Consider the following 25,600-nt stretch of genomic DNA (forward strand, 5'->3'; position numbering starts at 1 on the left):
ATTCTATCTGCCTCCTGAACCTCAGATCTACCTGCTCTAAGGGGGGTGACTGTCACCTGATGGACTGTGTCTACATAACTCTCTCCCTCCCTTATGCTGCACAGTGTTTGTAGCTGCGACTCCAGCTCATCAACTCTGAGCCGAACCCATGAACACTACCTCATTATTCCTCTTTTGCACTATTTCTTTGTTTTTGTAATCTATAGAAATTTTTACGTCTTGCACTGTACTGCTGCCGCAGAACAACAAATTTCACGACATGTGTCAGTGACAATAAATCTGATTCTGATTCAGTTCATTTTCAATTTCATGCTGAGTATTTTGCTTTTTATCAAGCGTTTTGATTTGTTTTCGCTTGAAATTTGAAATCATTGTAAAATGTTAATATTTTGCATGTATTTACAATTATTTTGAGGTATTGTTAAAATGGGGATTTTTTTCACCAGGGAATTAACACGAGGTAATGCAGATTCTCACATAGGTCAGCAGTGAGTGCATGTTTGTCACCAACAACTGCAAAATCCAAGAACAATCTCATTCAACCTCCATCAGTTTGCCAGCTATAAATTTATTTTATTTTCTTTCATCTCTGTTTACAAGGTAATACCAGAAAAATATGTATAAATATCAAATAAGATTTTTTTAATAAGTCCCTGTCTTTCCATTAATCCAGTCAAATATCACTTGAATATTTCATCGTTTTTATACATAGCCACACTGTGCACATTTCTGAGGTAACAGTTTTTACCTGGAGTTCTCCCCAGTTTCAAAGATACCAGTGAATTAGATCATTCCATGTATTTCATAATGTTAATATTTCCATCACCACTGCATGCTTACCAACAAGAAAGGTCACTTTTGCGTCTCATTAGTCAGATAAGGAAGGGGAGAACTTGAGCCAATGTTACAACTACTACTCAAAACACCTCTTCCTGTTCTGACATTATATCCCTCTGTTGCCATAGTCAAACCATCTTTTAAATGTGTCACTGTGCTCCACGTAAGCAGTGAATATTGAGCGTTCCTCTTCGGCAGACAGGCAGTCTTTAACATTCAAAGATAGCACCTCCCTCGGTGCGACACCAATGTGCAACACATCTCAATGTTCTACGTGAGGCTTGGACCCACAGCCTTTTGACTCTGAGCTAAGTGCTCTGTCAACTGAGCTTAATTTTACTGAAAATAATAAAAGGAGTTAGAGTCATATAACATTTCTCCATTGTGTAAATATCTTAAAGTGCTTGAAGTGATGACCTTTATCTTTCCAAGTGCAGGGAAAATCACAGCAATTACTCCAACCTGTAAACTGTCATGAAGCAGATCTGTTTTTCAATCTGAATTTCATTGGTTGAGGTATATATGTATGAACATATGAATTCGGAGCAGTGGAGAGCCCCTCAAACCTTCTCCGACATTTAATGATATCATGGTTGATCTGATATTAAATTTAGGCAGAATGCAAGAAAAATTCCTTGCTTCTCCTTAACCTGAGCCTGCCTGGTTTTGACCAAGAGCATCTGGTACTACATGAGAATAATTGGGGTTCTTGGGGTTAAGGATGAAATCCTGGTCAACACTAATGGAATAGCCCTCGTCCCCAAAACTGAAGCATACCCATGATGAGGGGTTTTCCAAGCTTAGGGGCTGCGGCCATTCTTATGACCTCTTCACAGGGTTGTCGAACTATTGTAGCACAGAAAGAGGCTGCTCTGCCCATCAGTTCTGCACAATCCCATCAGCCCCATTCCCCCACACATTCTCTGTCTGGTGCCCCTCCAATTGTGTTTTGAAGGCCCAGTTCAATCCACCACCCCTACAGGCAATGAGTTCCAGATCATCACCACTCTCTGTGTAAAGTGCTTTTCCTCATATCCTCGGTACACTTTACCCTATATTTTAAATTAATATTTGCTGATCCTTGAACCATCTATTTATAAGAACATAAGAAATTGGAGCAGGAGTAGGCCATCTGGTCCGTCGAGTCTGCTCCGCCATTCAATAAGATCATGGCTGATCTGGCCACGGACTCAGATCCACTGACCTACCTTTTCCCCGTTACCCTTAATTCCCTTACTATGCAAAAATCTATCTAACTGTGTCTTAAATATATTTATGAGGTAGCCTCTACCGTTTCTCTGGGCAGAGAATTCCATAGATTCACTACTCTCTGGGAAAAGCAGTTCCTCCTCATCTCCGTCTAAATCTACTCTGCCAAATCTTTCGGCCATGTCCCCTAGTTCTAGTCTCACCTACCAGTGGAAACAATTATCCTGTCTCTATCTTATCTATCCTTTTCATAATTTTATACGTTTCTATAAGATCCCCTCTCATTCTTCTGAATTCCATTGAGTATAGTCCCAGGCGACTCAATCTCTCCTCTTAGGCTAACCCCTTCATCTCCGGAATCAACTTGGTGATCCTCCTCTGCACCGCCTCCAAAGCCAGTATATCTTTCGTCAAGTTAGGAGACCAGAACTGCACGCAGTACTCCAGGTGCAGCCTTACAAGAACCCTGTACAATTGCAAAAACCCCCTGCTCTTAAATTCAATCCCTCTAGCAATGAAGGCCAACATTCCATTTGCCTTCTTGATAACCTGTTGCACCTGCAAACCAACCTTTTGCGATTCATGCACAAGCACTCCCAAGTCCCTCTGCACAACAGCATGCTGCAATCTACTTTCCACAAACCCATCGTGAATTTATAAATCTCATCTCAACCTTCTTTACTGTGAGGAGAACAATTCTAATTTCTCCATTTTCGGACATTCTGGCAAAGGTCTGTTACTCGTTAGATTCTATGACATGTTCTTGGTCCACACACTGAAGGCCACCTTGGTGACCACCAAGTGGGCTTGTTGAGCCCCATTACAGTGGATCTGAAGTCACACAGAGGTGTAAATAATTTCCTTCCCTGAAGGACATCAGTGGACCAAATTATCACATCATGGTAAAGAGATAAACTGTAGGTGCAGGAGTTCTGAAATCTGTTTCTCTTTCCATTGATGCTGCCTGAACTGTTGAGCTTTTCCAGCATTTTCTGTTTTTATGACACTTCGATGGTTTCCTGATGATAACTTATTGCCGTCTGTAAGTTCTTAGGGTTGTCTTAATGGAAAAGTTATAAGGTAAGAAGGGAATTTCTGTGCCATTGAGCAGACCACAACTGCAAGTCCCACCCAGATACATTACCCTCTCAGCACAAGAGTGGTTTAGAAATTTAAAAAAAAGTATTTACATGGATGCAAGATGTCCCAATCAAATTTACAACCTTTTGAAGTGTAGTTACTTGTATAAAGGAGGAAACAGAGCTCACAGCAAGATCCCTCAAGCAATCCAATATGAAGATATATTGTCCGGGACACCAGGCAGTTTCCCTACTCTTCCTCTGAGTTCTGTCATGGGATCATTTACAGCAAGCTGAAGGAAGGTACTTCTGTGGGGTGGGATTTTTACAGATAAGTTTCACTTTAAATTGCTCCACAGAGCACCTATTGGTTTTGGATGTGGGGTTTTCTGTCCCTCCTCCATGAGATGCAAGACTTCTGAGTCAGGATGACCCATGTTATAGAAGAATGCAGCTTCCAGCAAATAAGAAAGGACTGCATAATGCATTTCAGCAGCTGAGTTACCACACACACACACATAACAGGGAAGTAATACTGGTAACTGGTTAAACATGTAAAACATTCTCTTGTTGCAATTCTTTCCTACTGCAACAAATGCTTTGGCTCCAACCCATCCACAATTTGACACATAAACCTCTGTGCCCAGGAATTCAATTAGACCCTTGGTGCATTAATTGTGCGCTGTGCATAGTGCTAACACCAAATTGGGGAGGAAGAGATGGGTCTTCAAAAATAGGACCCTGAAGTTGAGGTATCCTGGCTTTAAGGGGTCACTTTCACTATCATGGTTAGCCCCCAGCAATGCTGAGCGTCCTGTGATTACGGGCAGCAGGGGCCTGACGAACTGTGCTATTTGCACTTGCTGACTAGGAAGCAGGTCAGCTCTGTCAAAGTTCGGTTTCCATGGCAGCCACACGGGGAGCATCAAGGTTGCCATGGAGATGAGGGGAAGATGGAGGTGGGATGGGAATGGAGGAGGGGCTGCATATTATGTGGGGTGGGGGGGTGGTGGTGAAATGGTGCACTGGATGCCTGATGAGGTCCTCAGACTATGGAGCTACTTGACTGCACCCCATGATGCAACCACGTGACTGCCATTTGAATAATGGGAGTATCGTCACCATAAACTGCAGCTTCTAAGAGGAACAATACAGAGGTGCTGCAATTTTTCTCGGAATTACCTGGATACAAAAGAGCAAAACATATAAATTAGCATGGAGGACACAGCAAACATGAAATTAATGTCCCAGCAGGAACCCCTTATGGTTTCTAACTTCTCCTTAATTTGGTTCATGCTTAACAGTAGGTGAACAACAAAAGCTGAAGGTCACACCCCTATTGATCCAGTTTCTCTGGCAAGTCAGAAACCTGTGCCAAGTATGTTGATAATGTCATCTTGAATGCAAAAAAATGACAGAGCAATGACAACCAAGCTAGGGTGATTGGTGAAAGTAATCCTTGGCCCTATTCCCCCATGGGACATCTACCTGGAATGGTACAAACACTTCAAAACATATTAACAAAAATCTGGTGCAAATAACTATTTTCTAATCCGAGTTCCAGGCTCTAGTCTTCAACAATAACTGCGTCACATTCTTTGGGGTCTTTGGTCTCCGGATGATTGGCGTTAATCCACTGCTGTACATAATAAAAAGAAATAGCATTATACATTGTCGCTGAGACAAAAGCTCCGTCACCAACAGAACAAGGTATCCATTTTAGGGAGGAGACTTACATGACAGCAAAATTGAGTTTCTCTGGATGCAATTGTTATTTCTTTTTCATCTGTATTAAGTTGACATAGAGTCATAGAGCAATACAGCACAGAAACAGGCCCTTCGGCCCAACTCGTCCATGCCAACCAAGATGCCCATCTAAACTCGTCCCATTTGCTCACGTTTGACCCATATCCCTCTAAACCTTTCCTATCCATGTACCTGTCCAAGTGTCTTTTAAATGTTGTGATTGCACCTGCCTCAACCACTTCCCACCATAGTTCGTTCCATATATACACCGCCCTCCTCACAAATAAGTTGCCCCTTAGGTCCTTTTTAAGTCTTTCCCCTCTCACCTTAGACCTAAGTCCTCTAGCTTTTGATTCCCTTTCCCTGTGAAAAAGACTGTGTGCATTCACCCTATCTATGCCCCTCATGATTTTACACACCTCTATAATGTCACCCCTCAGTCTCCCATGCTCCAATGAATAAAGTCCTAGCCTGCTCAACCTCCCTGACAACTCTGGAGTTCTGGCAACATTCTCGTAAATCTTCTTTGCACTTTTCCCAGCTTAATGATGTCTTTTCCATAACAGGTTAACCAAAACTGCATACAGTTTGATCATTGATTCTCTATGACTTGACATTATTAAAAAAGCATATTTGAAAGGGATGAACATGCAAATTTCACATATTTCCTTTCTGTCAAGTCTATGCAAGTTCTCGGTGCAATCCAAATCCCCCCCTCATTTATTTCCCAAATTTCTCCATGTTTCTTTGTAAATTATTCTGTCAGGCATGCCAATTAAGACCCCCTTATTCTATACATAAACCTTTAAATTAATTGCCAAACCATATGTCATTTCCTTACCTTTTAAATAACAATGTTTCACACTGTAATTCTATAGTTTAAGGCTAAACAGCATTCATGAAAGGACAGCAAAAAATAAATCAAATGAACAAATGTACTCACTATCACATGACATGACAAATCTGCAAAGGGATTGTTGCTGCTAATCGGTCTACAAATGCCCCGTGCTTGTGTATAAATGCAAATAAACTAAAATTGTGTTTTCAAACTTTGCATAACACTTGAAATAAAATTCACTGCTAGAGTTTATTCTGAAAGAAACACATTTTTGCCGGTTGCATTAGAATTCCGGATGCATGAATCCTGGATAAACAAGCTTATTGTTGTTGGTTACCTGAAATTCTCCATTATAATTCTCAAACAGACCATTAAATTTCTGTTTAGGATCAGGGATAGGTTGAGACAGGTGTTCTAGTAACTTGTACCTAGAAGAATAAAAATATCTAAATAGAGTGATTCAATAAAAATACAATTTCCATCCAGCCATCCATCCCCATTGTTCAAATTGTTCAGATAGGCACAATTATGTGAACATTTGCTCTCTACATGCCTGTGCTGTGACATACCTATTCCTATAATAGGGGAATGTTCCATGTTCCTATATATAGCATCCATCCCTGTAATTTGTTCTGAGGAGCACAGAAGGGGGCCACGCATCTCATTCTGCCTCTTATTCAGGAGTAGTCCAACTCGTCTCATTTCCTTAAATTGGTTTATTATTGTCACATGTACCGAGGTACAGTGAAAAACTTGCCTTGCATACCATTCATACAGAGCAATTCATTAAAATGGTGCATTGAGGTAGTACAAGGTAAAACAATAACAGAATGCAGAATAAAGTGTTACAGTTACAGAGAAAGTGCAGTGCAGGTAGACAATAAGGTGCAAGGTCATAATGAGGTAGATTGTGAGGTCAAGAGTCCATCTTATTGTACTAGGGAACTGTTCAATAGTCTTATAACAGCAGGATAGAAGCTGTCCTTAAGCCTGGTGGTATGTGCTTTCAGACTTTTGTATCTTCTGCCCAATGGGAGGGGGGACAAGAGAGATTGTCTGGGGTGGGTGGGGTCTTTGATTATGTTGGCTGCTTTACCAAGGCAGCGAGAAGTATAGACAGAGTCCATGGAGGGGAGGCTGGTTTCTGTGATGTGCTGAGCTGTGTCCAAAACTCACCGCAGTTTCTTGCGGTCACGGGCAGAGCAGTTGCCATACCAAGCCGGGATGCATCTGGATAGGATGCTTTCTATGGTATATTGATAAAAATTGGTGAGGGTCAAAGGGGACATGCCAAATTTCTTTAGCGTCCTGAGGAAGTAAAGGTGCTGGTGACCTTTCTTGGCCGTGGCATCTACGTGGTTGGACTAGGACAGGCTATTGGTGATGTTCACTCCTGGGAACTTGAAGCTCTTAACCATCTCAACCTCAGCATCGTTGATATAAACAGGAGCATGTGCCCCACTCCTCCTTCCTGAAGTCAATGGCCAGCTCTCTTGTTTTGCTGACATTGAGGGAAAGGCTGTTGTCATGACACCATGTCAGTAAGTTCTCTATCTCCTTCCTGTACTCCGACTCATTGTTATTTGATATACGGCCCACTACAGTGGTATCATCTGCAAATTTGTAAGTGGAGTTAGAGCTAAATCTGGCTACGCAGTCATGAGTGTATAGGGAGTAGAGTAGGGGGCTGAGGACGCAGCCCTGTGGGGCACCAATGTTGAGAATAATCGTGGTGGAGGTATTGCTGCCTATCCTCACTGATTGCAGTCTGTTAGTCAGGAAGTCAAGAATCCAGTTGCAAAGGCAGGTGTTGAGTCGTAGGTCTCAGAGTTTGGTGATGAGTTTGCTTGGAATTATAGTATTGAAGGCAGAGCTGTAGTCAATCAACAATAGTCTAACGTAGGTGTTTTTACTGTCCAGATGCTTCAGAGATGAGTGTAAGGCCAGGGAGATGGCGTCTGCCATACACCTGTTTCAGTGGGAGCCTAATTGCATTTACTTCTCTTTTCATACTTCTCCAGCTTCCTTTTGAAGTCTATAATTGCACCTGGTGCCACACCTACCTGGCAATACATTCCGTGCTCTATTACAAACTGCATCAAAAAGTTTTTCATTGTGTAACTTTTGGGACTCTGCCAGGGATACACACCAAGACAAATATCAACGACTTATTGCGTGCAGTTCTGGTCACTATACTGCAGGAAGAATGTCTTTGTGCTGGAGAGAATGCATAGGTTATTTACCAGGATGTTGCCTGTTTGGAGGGCTTTCATTAGGGGGAGAGATCAGACAGGCTGGGCTTGTTTTCCCTGGTGTGAAGGAGGCTGAGGGGTGATTAGAAGTATATAAGATTGTGAGAGGCATAGATAGGACAGATAGTTAAAATTTTATCCCCTAGTAAAGCTACCAAAAACAAGAGGGCATAGGTTTATGGCGAGAGGAAAGAGTTTTAAAAAGGGTCTGTGGGGCAATTTGTTTTTACACAGGAAGTTGATATCTGGAATGTTCAGTCAGAGGAAGTGGTGGAAACAGATATGATTACTACACTTAAGAGGCAAATACTTAAAGAGGTGAGGCATAGCAGGGTGTGGTCCTACCGTGGGCAAATGGGATTAATGTTGTGGACAAAATGGTTGGCATGGACATGGTGGGCTGAAGGGCCTGTTTCTGTGCTGTACAACTCTGTGACTCTATGACTTTGCTGGAAGATTATCAGCTCAGTGAAAGATGGCTGAAGCTTGCTTGTTTCCAATGCAAGAAGTTCTCCATGGCTAAACATGGCAAACTGGAATATTCCATGCGCTGAGGAACACAGTGAAGCCGAGTGCAATCACTGCAAAGGCTCTATGGAGACAGGGGACCATTCGAGGCACATCTGTCTTGCACAATGGGACAGGAACCTGTGTAAAACCAAAACTTGGACAGTTTGGTTGTGGAAATTATATCGACAAAAAAATGATTTTATCCTGTTATAATGAGTATCTCATGTATCAATGGAGTCATGGAGCAATACAGCATGGAGACAGGCCCTTTGGCCCAACTGGTCCATGGCAACCAAGATTCCCATTGAAGTTAGTCCCATTTGCCCGGGGTTGGCCCATAACCCTCTAAACCTTTCCTATCCATGTACCCATCCAAGTTCCTTTTAAATGTTGTTAAAGTACCTGCCTTTTTCACTTCCTCTGGCAGCTCATTCCATATACTGACCACCCTCTGGGTGAAAAAGTTGCCCCTCAGGTTCCTATTAAATCTTTTCCCTCTCACCTTAAACCTATGCCCTCTAGTGCTCATGATTTTATACACCTCTATAAGATCACCCCTCATTCTCCTACACTCCAATGAATAATGTCCCAACCAATTAAATATTTTGTCTTCCACTGTGAATGGTGATATATGGATTTACTGTATTATAGATCTACAGATTTTATAAATGAAATATATTTTTGGGAAAAGATTATGAATGCCACTTCCAGAGGCCTCTGTGTTTTCCACCCTGGGGAGTATTCATACAGAGTCAAGTGTGCCAATTTATCACCTTGGTAACTCAGGGCCCGCCCTATCAGAGCCATTCCTTTTGTCCTATTCATCCCCGGAGCTTAAGCTGACTTGTTTTTTTTCTTTTCCAGTTCTCATGAAAGATCTTCAGTCAGAAATATGAACTCTGTATCACTTTCACAGATGCTGTCTGATCTGCTGAATATTTCTGCATCAATGTCAGATTTCCAGCATCTGCATTTTTTTTTGAACATTCTCATCAACTGACTGAATTCCCATCCTGAAATATGTCTACGTGGAAATATTTCAAGGCTTAAGGCTTGCTATGAAAGGGGAATCTTTTTATTCTCTGGAAGTAGGAATTAGAGTGACTACATCATGAAGGGGAAGCAAGATCAAAGTCAAAGTCAAGTTTATTGTCACATGCACAAGTACATGTCTGCACAGGTGCAACGAAAAACTTACTTGCAGCGGCATCACAGGCACATAGAATCAGATACACAACATTCACACAAAAAACATAAATTAACAACATAAATTATACAAGAAAGAACACAATTAGAACAACAAAAAATGTATTGCAGTGCAAAGTGGTCAAAGTGGCCATAGTGTTGCTTTACTGAGGTAGTGATTAGGGTTGTGCAGGTTGGTTCAAGAAGCGAATGGTTGAAGGGAAGTAGCTGTTCTTGACCCTGGTGGTGTGGGACTTCAGGCTTCTGTACTTCTTAATCAGAGATATCTGAGAGAGATATCTTTGAAGGAAGTCAGTCAGGAGAAGCAGACAAGCATAAGTCCTCTGTGAGATGTGATTCTAGTCCATTGTCTAACAAGAATAGTAGAGAGCATAGGGTGGGGGCACTGAGTGAACTATGCCATTTGAGGTGTCATCGAAAGTCCTCACATGAGTCTGGTAAGGAGCAGGGTTGCAAGGTTTTGTGCTTGGCAGTCCACGGTATTAAAGCACAGATTGGAGGAGACCTCCAGTATCCCAGCCACCTCAGGGATACAGGATCGGGGAAAAAAAATTGCCTTCCTTCCCTAGACTCAGGTCTTTGTTCACAAGATCTGTCCATAGTCAGCATTCCTTCATCAGGAATTTCTATCCATTGAAGCATGGACTGAGTGCTCTCAAACATTTCATTTTTATAGAGCATTTTAGAATCCCTGATCTGCCAGTGGAAGCTCCGGACGTGAGTGCTCAGTCATTGAGTATAGTCAGTAGATGCTTGAAATCCAAGGTATAGAGATCAGAGGGATAAGTTCAGTCATGGTCTTCTTGCATCAGTGGGTCCTGTGTTTTCCCAACTTTCAGCTGCAGAAAGGGGAAACCGGGAGACCACGTGCCAGTTCCCATTGGTGGGTCAGAGGTGGAGAGAGCTAGCGGCTTCAAATTCCTGGGTGTTAACATCTCGGAGGACCTTTCCTGGGCCCTGCACATAGATGCAATTACAAAGAAGGCGTGCCAGTGCCTTTACTTTCTTAGAAGCTTAAGGAGATTCGGCATATTCCCAATCACTCTAACAAACAACAGGATCAATCAAACATCAACTGCACTGCTGAAAGTATCCTGACTGGTTGGATCATGGCCTGGTACAGCAATACCAATGCAAAGGAATGCAAAAGGCTGCAGACAGTAGTGGACACAGCCCAGTCCATCACTGGCACAGCCCTCCCCACCACTGACAGCATTTACAGGTGGTGCTGCCTCAAGAAGATGGCATCTATCATCAAGGACCCCCACCATCTGGGTCATGCCTTCTTCTCACTGCTACTGTCAGGCAGGAGGCACAAAGCCTGAAGTCCCACACCACCAGGTTCAGGAACACCTACTTTTCTTCAATCATCAGGTTTTCGAATGACCTGCACAATCCTATCCCTACCTCAACAATGGAACCTCAGAACATCTCCTCCATGCTGACAATTAACACACACACACCTCAAGGATGCACGTTTAGCCCACTGGTCTACTCTCTCTACACTCATGACTGTGTGGCTAGGCACAGCTCAAATGCCACCTATAAGTTCGCGGTGACACCATTGCCATTAGCAGAATCTCAGATGGTGAAGAGGAGGCGTACAGGAGTGAGATAAATCTGCTGGTTGAGTGGTGTTCCAACAACAACCTCGCACTCAGCGTCAGCAAGACCAAGGAACTGATTATGGACTTCAGGAAGGGGAGGTCGGGAGAACACACACCAGTCCTCATTGAGGGTTCAGCAGTTGAAAGGGTGAGCAGCTTCAAGTTCCTGGGCGTCAACATCTCAGAGGATCTATCCTGGACCCAACACATCGATGCAATCACGAAGAAGGCATGCCAGCAGCTCTACTTCATGAGGAGTTTGAGGATATTTGGTATGTCACCAAAGACTCTTGCAATTTCTACAGATGTACGGTGGAGAGCATTCTGACTGGTTCTATCATAGCCTGGTATGGAGGCTCCAGCGTGCAGGATTGAAAAAGGCTGCAGAGGGTTGTAGACTCAGCCAGCTCCATCACAGGCACAAACTCCCACTTCCTGCCATTGAGGACACCTTCAAGAGGCGGCGCCTCGAGAAGGTGGCATCCATCATTAAGGACCCTCACCACCTGGGACATGCCCTCTTCATGTTACTACCATCAGGGAGGAGGTACAGGAGCCTGACGACCCACACTCAACATTTCAGGAACAACTTCTTCCCCTCTGCCATCAGATTTCTGAACGGTCCATGAAACCATGAACACTACCTCGTTATTCCTCTTTTGCACTCTTTATTTATTCTTGTAACTTAGTCATTTTTATGTCTTTACGTCTTGCACTGTACTGCTGCCGCAAAACAACAAATTTCACAACATGTCAGTGATAATAAACCTGATTCTGACTCTGAACACTTCTTCACTACCATGGACTTGCTTTTTTTTTGCACAGTCTTTTTCTCTTCACTGTATTGTATAAATTATGTATAATTTATATTCTGTGTATTGTCTGTACCTATGAGCCTGTAATGTTGCTGCAAGCAAGTTTTTCAATGTACCTGTACCTCACCGTACTTGTGCACGTGACAATAAACTTGACTTGACTTGTCTTGACTTGGCAGTACACAAGCATGGAATCTGGAGCTGACTTTGTGCCCACACTGCAGTTGACTGATATCTACGGACCCAACCACTGACCCAGCATGATCCCACTGATTGTCTTATCCAAAAAACCGTGCACTTCCAACAGTGCAGTGCTCCTTCAATTTGTTATGAGGTATCACTCATGGACTGGTATTTGAACAACCTCCCCGCTCAAAAGTGACATCACTGACCACTGAGCCAGTGCCAGCAATGAGCTGAAGGAAAAAAACAGAAAATGCTTGAAATACTCAGCAGGTCAAGTTGAATCTGTGGGGAGAGAAACAGGACTAACATTTCAGGTTGAAGAGTTTGACGAAACATCATAGGCCTAAAACACTGAAACAGTAACTGTTTAGAAAGCATCCTATCCGGATGCATCTCAGCTTGGTCTGGCAACTGTTCTGCCCGTGACTGCAAAAAATTGCAGAGAGCTGCAGTCAGCACATCACAGAAACCAGCCTCCCATCCACGGACTCTGATTATGTTGGCTACTCTACTGAGAAAGCAAGAAATGTAGACAAAGACCCCATCCACCCTGGACATTCTCTCTTCTCCCCCTTCCCATTGGGTAGAAGATACAAAAGCCGGAAAGCACGTACCACCTGGCTTAAGGACAGTTTCTATCCTGCTGTTTGTTATAAGACTATTGAACAGGCCCCAAGTCTGATAAGATGGACTCCTGACCTCACAATCTACCTCATTATGGCCTTGCACCTTATTGTCTGCCTGCAGTGCACTTTCTCTGTAACTGTAACACTATATTCTGCATTCTGTTATTGCTTTTCCCTTATACTACCTCAGTGCACTGATGTGATGAAATGATCTGTATGGATGGCATGCAAAACAAAGTTTTTCACTGTACCTTGGTACACGTGACAATAATAAACCAGTTTATCTTTTCAGAGATGCTGCCTGATCTGCTGAGTAATTCCAACATTTCTGTTTTTATTTTAGATTTCCAGCATCTATAGGATTTTTTAAAATTTTCATGAACAATGAGCTTGCTTAAAGGTAGTGGGCTGGCATTATAAACAACTCCCGGACATAATGTCAAGGTTGCTCCCCACATACCACAATGACTTCAATACTCTCCCAACCACGAGCGTGCAACGAGAGACTTACCTTCTGCAAATGAACATCAGCAGCAACACCATCAGAATCGTAATAATTGCCGTCACAATAAAGATTTTCAAAATCATGTGATTTGTCTGTTCTGGTTCTGCAAATAACAAAAATCAAATCTGTCACTGATTGGAATAACTTATTGGCACATTTCCTTACCGAGATCAGACAATGAGAACATAGAACAGTACAGCACAGGAACAGGCCCTTTGACCCATGATGTTGTGCCGAACTAATTAAAATAGTAATTCAATGCCTAACTAAATTAATGCCTTCTGCCTACACAATGTCCATATCCCTCCATCCTCTGCCTATCTTAAATGCCGCTATCATATCTGCCTCCACCTCCACCCCTGGCAGTGCATTCCAGGCACCCACCACTCTCTGTGTAAAAAAACCAGCCCCGCACATCACCTTTGAACATACCCCCTCTCACCTTAAGCATAACGCCACAGGCAGACAAGACCACAATGGGTTTGAACAAATGAAAGCTACTCCTATTTTAGGAGATATAATTGAAAATGATGCAAAAATATATAGGGTAAAATGTGAGGAAAAACTTTTAAGTAGAATGAGAGCCTCTTAAATGCCTCTATTGTCTTGGCATCCACCACCACCTCTGGCAGCGCATTCCATGCACCCACCACTCTCTAAGGTTTAGAGAGATATGGAACAAACACGGGCTTCAAGTTCCTAGGAGTGAATATCACCAACAGCCTGTCCTGGTCAAATCACGTAGACGCCACGGCCAAGAAGGCTCACCAGCGCCTCTACTTCCTCAGGAGGCTAAAGAAATTTGGTATGTCCCCTTTCACACTCGGAAGTTCGGTATGTCCCCTTTATCGATGCACCATAGAAAGCATCCTATCTGGATGCATCACAGCTTGGTATGGCAACTGCTCTGCCCAGAACCACAAGAAACTGCAGAGAGTTGTGGACACAGCCCAGTCCGTCATGGAAACTTGCCTGCCCTCCATGGACTCTGTCTTTACCTCTTGCTGCCTTGGTGAAGCAGCCAGCGTAATCAAAGACTCCACCCACCCGGGTCATTCTCTCTTCTCTCCTCTCCCATCAGGTAGAAGATACAGGAGCCTGAGGGCACATACCACCAGGCTCACGGACAGCTTCTATCCCTCTGTGATAAGAGTATTGAACTGTTCCCTTATACGATGAGATGGACTCTTGACCTCACAATCTACCTTGTTGTGACCTTGCACCTTATTGTCTATCTGCAATGCACTTCCCTGCAGCTGTGACACTTTACTCTGTACTGTTGCTGTTTTTACCTGTAGTACCTCAAAGCACTCTGTACTAACTCAATGTAATTGCACTGTGTTGTGAATTGATCTGTATGAACAGTATGCAAGACAGGTTTTTCACTGTATGTCAGTACAAGTGACAATAATAAACCAATACCAATACCAAATGGGACTAGCTGAGATGGGGATCTTGGGCAGCATGGTTCTGTTCTGCCAAAGGGCCTGTTTCTGTGCTGTATGACTATATGATTCTAATACTGCATTGACAGTAATGATGGCTTACTATCCAAAATAGAACTGGTGAAGGAATCTGTAATATTTATTTCTGCTGCAAAGTGACATCAGTTATGCTGTCCAAATCACTGGTGGGAAATGGGAAACTTCTGAATCAAACCTGGAATCAGTCCAGGCTGCTCCCTCTACTCTGTCCTGTTTGTGGATTACATTGATCCTTTTGCCAAATCCATCAAGAAGAAAACAGGCAGAAGAAGGATGATGATCCCAGGCAGTGGAGGTAGTCAGGTCAAAGCCTCCCTGTGCATGGACAACATTGACATCTTCATCTCTTGACTCATTGTCAGACCACTATTGAAGAAAGTCTGTGACTCGGTTGAGCTGGCCTCGGGGGTTAGAGTTGCAAAAGTGAGACCTTTCTTTTATTCCCTTCAGAGTTTTGAACGAGCTGGGATTATAGTTCAGAGGAACTGGGATTTTCAACAGTACAGAAACAGAGACAGAAACTGAAAATGTGGGAGTGGCATTCCCTCTTAATTACAGGAAAGAACCTGATTGTCATGTGTAGCCCATACCTGAAATTCTTCCATATCATCTGGAGTTCATAGAACAGTACAGCACAGGAACAGGCCCTTCGGCCCACAATAGCATAGCATGGTAGCATAGCGATTAGCGTAATGCTATTACAGCGCCAGCGACTTGGGTTCAATCCCCGCTGCTGCCTGTAAGGAGTTTGTACGTTCTCTCCATGACTGCGTGGGTTTCCTCCGGGTGCTCTGGTTTCCTCCCACATTCCAAAGACATACAGGTTAGGAGCTGTGGATATGCTATGTTGGCACTGGAAGAGTGGCAACACTCGCAGGCTGCCCCCAGCACATTCTTAGCAACGCAAAAAGACGTATTTCACTGTGTGTTTCGAGAGTGACTAATCATTAAATGTCTTGTCTTATCTTATGTTGTGCTGAACTAATTAAACTGGGAATTAAACGCTGGGCTAAACTAATCCCTTCTGCCTGTGCAATGTCCATATCCCTCCATTTTCTGCACATTCTTGTGCCTATCTAAGAGCCTCCTAAAGGCCTCTATTGTGTTTGTATCCACCACCACCCCGGCAGTGTAATCCAGGCACCCACCACTCTCTGTGTAAAAAAACTTGCCCTGCACATCTCCTTTGAACTTACCCCCCTCACCTTAAATGCATTCCCTTAAGTTAGACATTGCCCTTAAATTAGGCATCTTAAATTAGACATTTCGACCCTGGGAAAAAGATACTGGCTGTCTAACTTATCTATGCCTCTCATAATCTTATATACTTCTGTAAGGTCTCCCCTCAGCCTCTTCCGCTCCAGAGAAAACAACCCAAGTATGTCCAACTTCTGATCTGCAAATCTTAAGAAAAAGGCGGGAATATGCACCCAATGTGATTCTCATCCTGATAGCTACTTTTGTCTGTGGCTGCGTTGAGATCATGTGTATGAAAACACCAAATGGCACTATGTATTGAAGTTCCATCTGTCACTGAGGTTGCTAGACAACGGTCTGGTCATGTTGCCATCACACATTCCTTTCAGCTGGATTCTACGGAACCACTTGTCCCTCATACAGAAGTTTGAGCTGTACAAGGGACAAGTGGTTCAGTTTTGACCACATGTCAATCAGGCAGTGTCTGCATAAAATCTCCTCAAGGCTCTGTGGGAAAAGGAAATGGTGGATCCTGTTGGATAGTTCCCTGAGAAGATTGTCAAAGTCAATCAGCAGAAGTCCTGATGCAGGATCCTGATCTGAAACATCGACCATTTCTTCACCTCCACACATGCTGCTTGACCTGCTGAGTTCATCCAGCAAATTTTTTGCTCCATATTTCAGCTTTTGTAGTCTCCTGTGTCTTCGTTTGGCAGAATATCTCATCGTGAAAACTCTCAAATAAGCACCAAGACCATGTTTGGATGGTGGTGTGAAGGGCCCTCTCTATCTGATCCACATGCACAGAGTCTCAATCTTACTGCTCGTTACCCTCATGGTGGCTGCAGTGTGGATGAGACGATCACCAATCTCCCTTGTCAATAAGATCTGGTATTGGTATTGGTTTATTGTTGTCACATGCACCAAGATACAGTAAAAAGCTTTTGTTAGCATGCCATCCAGGAAGATCATTCCATACATAAGTTTATTGAGGTAGTAAAAACAAAGCAGTATATAGTGCAGTGGCTACAGAGAAAGTGTAGTGCAGGTACACAAATAAAGTGCAAGGGCCACAACAAGGTATACTGGGAGACAACAAATTCATCTTTAGCGAACAACAGATCCATTGAAAAGTCTGATGACAGTGGGATAGAAGTTGTCCTTGAGTCTGGAAAGGCACGAAATAGTCTTCGTCGAGGTTTAACTTGAACACTGGACTCTGTGCTCTCCAGGTGTACACACACACACACACACACACACACACACACACACACACACACACACACACACACACACACAAACACAAACATCAAGTGCTGGAAGATCATTGACTTGGTAAAGTACACATCTGTTCTGCCTGTAGTTTGCTGACCTTCCAGGGCAAGAGGTTGTCCCAAACAACTGGCATACTCCAAGGTTCAGGGGTTCCTGGTGATTGAGGGGAGACACCACAGCTTACCAGACACAAATAGGCTGTGCCTTTGTCATGATCTCTCAAAGTAATTGCCTTTACAAAGTAAGTTTGGGAAGGGAAAGTTGCTAATGGTAATTGATTTATTATTGTCACATGTATCAAGATACAGTGAAAAGCTTTTGTTAGCATACCATCCAGATAGACCTACTGGCTGGAGTGTTCAAGGACATCTTCAACCTCTCACTGCTGTTGACTAAGGCTTCCACCTGCTTCAAAAGGGCACCAATCATACTGGTGCCCAAGAAGAGCAGGGTGAGCTGCCTCAATGACTATTGCCCAGTAGCACTCACATCTGCCGTAATGAAGAGCTCTGAGAGGTTGATTATGGCTAGAATTAACTCCTGCCTGAGCAAGGACCTGAACCCACTGAAATTTGCCTACTGTCACAACAGGCCTACAGCAGGTGCAATCTCACTGGCTCTGCACTCAGCTTTGGATCACCTAGTCAACCGCAAAACATATGTCAGGCTACTGTTTATCGATTACAGCTCGGTGTTCAACACCATCATCCCCTCAGTACTAATCAACAAGCTTCAAAACCTGGGCCTCTGTACCTCCCTCTGCAACTGGATCCTCAACTTCCTGACTGAGAGACCACAGTCAGTGTGGATTAGCAATAACTTCTCCTCCTCACCGACAATCAATACAGGTGCACCTCAAGGATGCGTGCTTTGCCCACTGCTCTACTGTCTCTACACCGATGACCGTATGGCTAAGCACAGCTCAAACACCATCTATAAATTCACTGATGACACCGCTGTTGGCAGAATCTCAGATGGTGATGAGGAGGTGTACAGTAGTGAGATAGATCGGCAGGTTGAGTGCCGTTGCAACAACAATCTCACACTCAATGTCAGCAAGACCAAAGAATTGACTGTGAACTTCAGGAAGAGAAATTCGGGAGAACACACACCAGACCTCATTGAAGGGTCAGCGGTGGAAAGGGTGAGCAGCTTCAAGTTCCTGGGCATCAACATCTCAGAGGATCTATCCTGGGCACAACACTTTGATGCAATCACAAAGAAGGCACGCCAGTGACTCTACCTTGTTTGGCGTTTGAGGAGATTTGGTACGTCACCAAAGATTCTTACGAGTTTCTATAGATGTACAGTGGAGAGTATTCTGACCGGTTGCATCACAGCCTGGTATGGAGGCTCCAATGCACAGGATCACAAGAGGCTTCAAAGGGCTGTAGACCCAGCCAGCTCCATCATGGGCACAACCGTCCCTACCATCGAGGACATCTTCAAGAGGCAGTGCCTCAAGAAGGTGACATCCATCACTAAGGACCCTCACCATCCAGCACATGCCCTTTTCTCATTACTACCATCAGGGAGGAGCTACAGGAGCCTGAAGACCCACACTCAACATTTCAGAAACAAATTCTTCCCCTCCACCATCAGATTTCTGAACAGTCCATGAACACTACCTCATTATTACTTATATTTTGCACTATTTATTTATTTCTGTAACTTATAGAAATTTTTTATGTCTTTGCTCTGTACTGCTGCCACAAAACAACAAATTTCAGGTCATATAATTTGATTCTGATTCTGATCATTCCATACATAAGTATATCGAGATAAAAGAGTAGAATGATTATAATAAATGCAAAGTATAGATTGGCATAATCAGTGTCATGCTGGCATTGCTTAAACATTGCAGGGAAGTGTAACACTATGTTTGATAGAGCGAATGTCTCATAATGTATCATTGTAAATTTTAAGAATAAGATGTGTTTTTGAGAGAGAAAAAGACATGGTACAATGCGGAAATACAGGAATGACGAAGAAGCCAGAATTAAATCATATTTCATAAGTATTCTTTGGAATTCTCTCAACTGCCATAGCAGCTGTTCTACCGGGGGAAGTGATTGACAAGTGGTGACTAGGCTAGAGGTGGCAGATTCTGCAGCCATGCCTTGGATGCTCTTCTGTTGGTCTGCCTGTTCCACTGCTCCTAATAATCAAATACAGGGAGCCTGGCGCACATATTAGATTAGTGAGATCATTGAGGCTGTGGGCGCCTTGTGTATGTATCAGCCCAAAGTCATCCATCTTCCAAGCAGCCTCAGAATAAAGGGACGTTCCCTTTAAAACAGAGATGAGAAAGAATTTCTTCAGCCCGGGGGTGGCGAATCTGTGGAATTCGTTGTCACAGAGGCTGTGAAGGCCAAGTCATTTTTAAAAAAATTTTTTTATTTACAGCGTGGTAACAGGCCCTTCTGGCCCAACGAGTCCGCGCCGCCCATTTTAAACCCCCACATTAACCTACCCATACGTCTTTAGAATGTGGGAGGAAACCAGAGCACCCAGTGGAAACCCACGCAGACACGAGAGAATGTACAAACTCCTTACAGACAGCGGTGGGAATCGAACCTCGATCGCTGGCGCTGTAATAGCGTCGTGCTAACTGCTACGCTACCATGCTACCCATTGGGTGTATTTTAGACAGAGATTGATGCAATTTTGATTAGTAAGGAAGTTAAGGGTTACAGGAAGAAGGCAAGAGAATGGGACTGAAAAAATCAGCCATGATTAAATGCCGGAGCAGACTTGATGGGCCGAATGGCCTAATTCTGCTTCTATATCTTGTGGTCTTATGATCTTCCAGCACTTGATCCACTACATTACAGGTTACAGCTCTTCTAGTACATAACCAACCACTGTTTAAATGGTTACTGCCTCTACCACCCTTCCAAGGAGTGAATTCTAGGCCCCAAAGCCCTTTGAATGAAAAAAATATTTCCTCATCTTCCCTCTAATCCTTCTACAAACTACTTTAAATCTGTGCTCCCTACTTTCTGCCCTTCTGGGAGGAGAACTTGCCCTTCTAGAGGAGCTGCTGCCTCAAACTCCAGTGACAGGATTCAATACTGACCTCCAGTGCTGTCTGTGTGGAGTTTGTATGTTCACCAATGACGGCAGGTGTCTCCCCTGAAGGCTTGTGGTTCCTCCCACATTCCAAAGATGTGCTGGTTGGTATGCTGATTTACCACTGTAAATTGCCACCGATGTGCAGGTAAGTAGTAGAACCCAGGGGGAAGTTGATGGAAATGTGGGAAGAATATGTTACAGGGAAAGTCAGTGGCGAATGGGATTGTTCTGTGAGTTGGCTCATTAGGTAATGAAGTGTGAAAATTCCCATCTACTCTGTCTAGGCCCTTGAAAATGATGTCTCCCTCCCTCCCTCTCCACCGTCTCAGCCTCCTCTATTGCAAAGAAGACAACCCATCTTATCCAATTAGCATGGGTTCTTGTACAATGGATAACTTAGGGGGTGTAGTATTATTTGGAAATTTGATAATAGATGCTAAACATCTATGCCTGGCATTGATACAATAAGCCAAAAGGCCTTTCGCTGTGCTGTGAATCTCTGCATAAAAACATATTGCAACCCTCCTACCTCTCAAGAAAGCACATTCAGCTTGTGTTTTGACAGGCTATTGTTCTGTTACCTGTAAAGACAGAGCGAGTCCAGTCACTCCATATGAAATCTTCCTGTTTGACTTCAAGAAAGTGGTTAATTTTTGCTCTCACTTGCACAGCATAGCTTTTTGACAGATCTTTGATATCCCATTTTTCCTGATCCAGATCTTCGACCTAAAACAGTACAATAATTATTAGAACAGCAGGAGGGCTAGTGAGATACTAAAGGTGTTAGTATGAGGAGGGGTAAGCAGTGTGATTAAATTACTGGGCCTGTAATCTAGCATAGAGTCATACAGCACGGAAACAGGCCCTTCGGCCCAACTGGTCCATGCCGACCAAGATTCCCATCTAAGCTAGTCCCATTTGCCTGCATTTGGCCCATATCCCGCTAAAACTTTCCTATCCATGTACCTGCCCAAATACCTTTTAAATGTTATTAATGTTCCTGCCTCAACCACTTCCTGTGGCAGCTCATTCCATGTACTGACCACCCTCTGGGTGAAAAAGTTGTCCCTCAGGTCCCTATTAAATCTCTCCCCTCTCACCTTAAATCTATGTCCTCTCTTTCCCTAACCCTGGGAAAAAGGCTGTGCGCATTCACCCTGTCTATGCCCCTCATAATTTTGTACACTTCTATAAGATCACCCCTCATTCTCCTATGCTCCAATGAAATAAGTTCTAGCCTGCTTTTCTCTGGAGTGGCAGAGGCTGAGGAGTGGTCTTTTAGAAGTGTATAAAATGATTAGGGGCATAGATAGGGTGGACAAGCAATACCTTTTTCCCATTATTGAGCGATCCAATACCAGAGGGCATGCATTTAAGGTGAGAAGGGGTGGGTTCAGAACAGATGTTAGGGGTAAGTTTTTTTACTCAGAGAGTGGTGGATGCCTGGAATGCATTGCTTGATAGGGTGGTGGAGGCAAATTCATTGGGCGCTTTTAAGAGAGGCTTGGATGGGCACATGAATAAGAGGAAAATAGAGGGATATGGGCATTCTGTAGGTAGGAGGGATTATCTATGTCGGCACAACATTGTGGGCTGAATGGCCTGTTCTGTGCTGTACCATTCTATGTTCTATGTTCTAACTTCTCTCCATAACTCAGTTCCTCGAGTCCTGGCAACATCCTCATAAATTTCCTCTGCAGTCTTTCCAGCTTAATGGCATTTTTCCTATAGAAGGGTGACCAAAACTGAACATAATGTTCCAAGTGCAGCCTCATCTATGCCTTGTACAACCACAACATAACATCCCAACTTCTATACTCAACGCCTTGACTAATGAAGGCTAGTATGCCGAAAGCCTTCTTCACCACCCTGTCTACCTGCGATGCCAGGCATCAGGCAAATAATTTCAAATTCCACCATGGTGGTGTAGTGGACTGTGTAGAAGTTTGCTGTTGGTTATAATAGGACATTGATAGGACGCAGGGCTAGGCTGAGAAGTGGAAGATGGAGTTCAACACAGAAAAGTGTGAAGTGATACACTTTAGAAGATAGAATTTTAAGGCAGAATACAAGGTTAATGGCAGGACTCTTAGCAGTGTGGAGGAACAGAGGGACCTTGGGCTCCACGTCCAAAGATCCCTCAAGGTTGCCACACAGGTCAATAGGGTTGTTAAGAAGGTGTATGGTGTGTTGGTCTTCATTAGTCGGGGTATTGAGTTCAAGAGCAGCCAGGTAATCTTGCAGCTCTATAGAACTCTGGTTAGATGACTCTTGGAGTATTGTCCTCAGTTTTGGTCACCTCATTATAGGAAGGATGTGGAAGCTTTAGAAAGGGTACAGAGGAGATTTACCAGGATGTTGCCTGGATTGGAGAGCATGTCTTATGAGGATAGGCTGAGTGAGCTAGGGGTCTTCTCTTTGGAAAGAAGGAGGATTAGAGGTGACTTGATAGAGGTGTACAAGATGCTAAGAGGCATCGATCGAGTGGACAGTCAGAGACTTTTTCCCAGGATGAAAATAGCTAACACAAGGGGGCATACTTTTAAGGTAATTGGAGGAAAATATAAGGGGGATGTCAGGGGTAAGTTTTTTACACCGAGAGTCGTGAGTGCGTGGAATGCACTGCCTGCAGAGGTTGTGGGAGCAGATACATCAGGAACATTTAAAAGACTCTTAAGATGGACAAATGAATGATAAAGAAATGGGGGCGATGTGGGAGGGAAGGGTTAGATAGATCTTAGAGCAGGATAAAATGTTGGCCCAACATTGTGGGCCGAAGGGCCTGTACTGTGCTGTAATGTTCTATGTTCTCTGTTCTAAATGATCGATAGCAATAATTCCAGTGGTCAACAATTGCAGAAGAGCCCAAGTCTCTGACTTGGAGAGGTACTTGCCATTTTGAACCCCAGCCAGGTTCATATGGGGCAAGTAGTATCTGAATAGACTTGATGAGTGTTGGAGATTGTGAAACTGCTAAAAGTGTTGTGTAACCAAAGAGTTAATATAATTTATTTTGGTATTATGTAGGGAATCTTTGAGTTGTTTGATCTAATCACAATTAATAAAGAAGCTCAGTTAATGAGCAAAGTCATTGTCTGGTGCGGTTTGTCGTTTAATTTGGTTTAATTGCCAACAGCCCACTGGGTCCGCACCAGCCATCAATCACCCATTTACACTCATCCCAATTTATTCTCCCCACAGTCCCGTCAACACCTCCCAGATTCTCCCACTCACCTACAAGTGAGGGGCAATTTATAGAACACAATAAAACAGAAGCAGAAAGAGGCCCCCTGCCACTTAAACCCGTTCTACTATTCAATATGATCATGGCTGAACTGCCATAAACCTTAACTCCTCTTTGTGTCTGTTTCCATAGCCCTCAATTCTCTGATATTTCAAAAAGTTATCTGTGTCCTCCAGTGATCTAAATTCCTCAACCCTCCAGGGTAGAGAATTTCAGAAATTCACTATCCTCTGCAAATATAAATTCCTACACACCTCAGTTTTAAATGATCACTCTTTATTTTGTAACAATGTCCCCTCATTTGGGACTCTCCAACTGGTGGAAACATCTCAACATCTACTTTGCCAAGCCCCCAGGATCGTATTTATTTCAATAAGATCACTCCTCATTCTTCTAAGCTCCAAAGATCACAGAGACAACTTCTTTAGCTGTTCATGATAGGACAATCTTCATATCCCAGGAATTAATCTAATGGATATATCCTGGATCACTTCTTTTCTCATGTAAAGGGACCAAAACTGTACACAATACTCCAGGTGTGGCTTCAACAACACCTTATACAATTGCAACAATAGAATGATGAAGTCATACAGCACAGAAACAGGCCCTTCGGCCCAACTGGTCCATGCCAACCAAGATTCCCAACTTAGTCTCATTTGCATGTGTTTGGCCCATATCCCTCTAAACCTTTCCTCTCCATGTACCTGTCCAAGCTTCTCTCTTTCTAGATTCTGACCCAATATTGTCAATAAAGACCAAGATACCATTTGCTTCCTAATACCTGCTGCACATTCTTTTTTTATAATTCAAGCACAAGAACTACTAGATGCTTCAGTACTTCACTCATTTGCAATTCCTTTCCACTTAGAATATGGCCTGCCTTTTTATTCTTCTTACTGCAGTGCATCACCTCACAATTTCCCACATTGAACTCCATGAGCCAAACTTTTGTTCGTGTGCTCGACCTTACTATATCCCACTGCAGGGTCCAAATACCCTCACTGCAGTATGCCTGCCACCTATTTTCATGACATGGGTGTTACAGTATTCAGGCTCCTTCATGCCACAAGCTTTAGTATGGTTTTGTTTTATTTACCTTTGCCACTTTGGTGTGCAAATCTGTAACCTGTATTTGATATTCAAATATTCTTGAATGATGTTCACCAATTGGTGGCTTCCATACAACTTCACTTCCACTCACTGTGACATTAACTGGGGGACTGGTTTTATCTAAAACAAGAAAGATAACATTAAGACCCATTATTGTCCATCACTAAAATTTATATTAACCGTAATTTTGTTAGTGGTAAAAAGGAGATACACAGACTAAGTTCAATTTTTAAAATTTCAATTAATGTGTTGGATCTGATAGTGCTGGAGAGAGTTCAGAGAAGAGTTACCAGGATATAACTTTATCTTGCACTCTGTCATTGTTTTCCCTTGCACTACCCCAATGCACTGTTGTCATGAAATGATCTGTATGGATGGCATGCAAAACATGCATCTCAGTACATGTGACAATAATAAACCAATTCCAACTCCAATGTTGCCCGGGATGGGGACAGAATGGAGAGGTGAGGTCTGTTTTCCCTGGAGCAAAGGAGGTTAAGAGGGGACATGATTTGAGGTACAGAAAAATATGAGAGGTATAGACAGGGAAAACTACAGGAAACTTTTCTCCTTATAAGAAGTGAATAAAACTATAGGAGGTAGATTTATGGTAAGAAGCAAGAGTTTTAGAGGGGATTTGAGGGAGACCTTTCAGAATCAGAATCAGAATAAGATTATTATCACTGACATATGACGTGAAATTTGTTGTTTTTCATACAGAGAGTGGTGAGCACATGGAACACATTGCTGGAGAGAGCGGTGGAAGGAGAATTGTAAACAACATTTAAGAGGTGTCTAG

At 43.2% G+C, this 25,600-nt stretch overlaps 1 protein-coding gene across 3 annotated transcripts in view; it reads right to left on the reverse strand.

Annotated features, from left to right (window-relative positions):
- Positions 1 to 561: 561 nt before the first annotated feature.
- The window catches only part of LOC127575647 (interleukin-13 receptor subunit alpha-1-like), a 41,747-nt gene continuing 16,708 nt past the window's right edge, over positions 562 to 25,600 (reverse strand). For 2 of the 3 annotated variants that reach the window (XM_052025528.1, XM_052025530.1), the window contains 5 exons: positions 24,788 to 24,921; positions 21,029 to 21,173; positions 13,423 to 13,519; positions 6,047 to 6,137; positions 562 to 4,764 (listed from right to left, as the gene is read on the reverse strand). In XM_052025528.1, coding sequence (XP_051881488.1) covers positions 4,693 to 4,764; positions 6,047 to 6,137; positions 13,423 to 13,519; positions 21,029 to 21,173; positions 24,788 to 24,921 — 539 coding nt within the window. In that variant the 3' untranslated portion in view covers positions 562 to 4,692. The remainder of the gene's footprint in view (positions 4,765 to 6,046; positions 6,138 to 13,422; positions 13,520 to 21,028; positions 21,174 to 24,787; positions 24,922 to 25,600) is intronic. The other variant, XM_052025529.1, reaches the window with a different exon arrangement.

The sequence above is a fragment of the Pristis pectinata genome, chromosome 11 (genome assembly GCF_009764475.1).
Source record: "Pristis pectinata isolate sPriPec2 chromosome 11, sPriPec2.1.pri, whole genome shotgun sequence".
NCBI lineage: Eukaryota > Metazoa > Chordata > Chondrichthyes > Rhinopristiformes > Pristidae > Pristis > Pristis pectinata.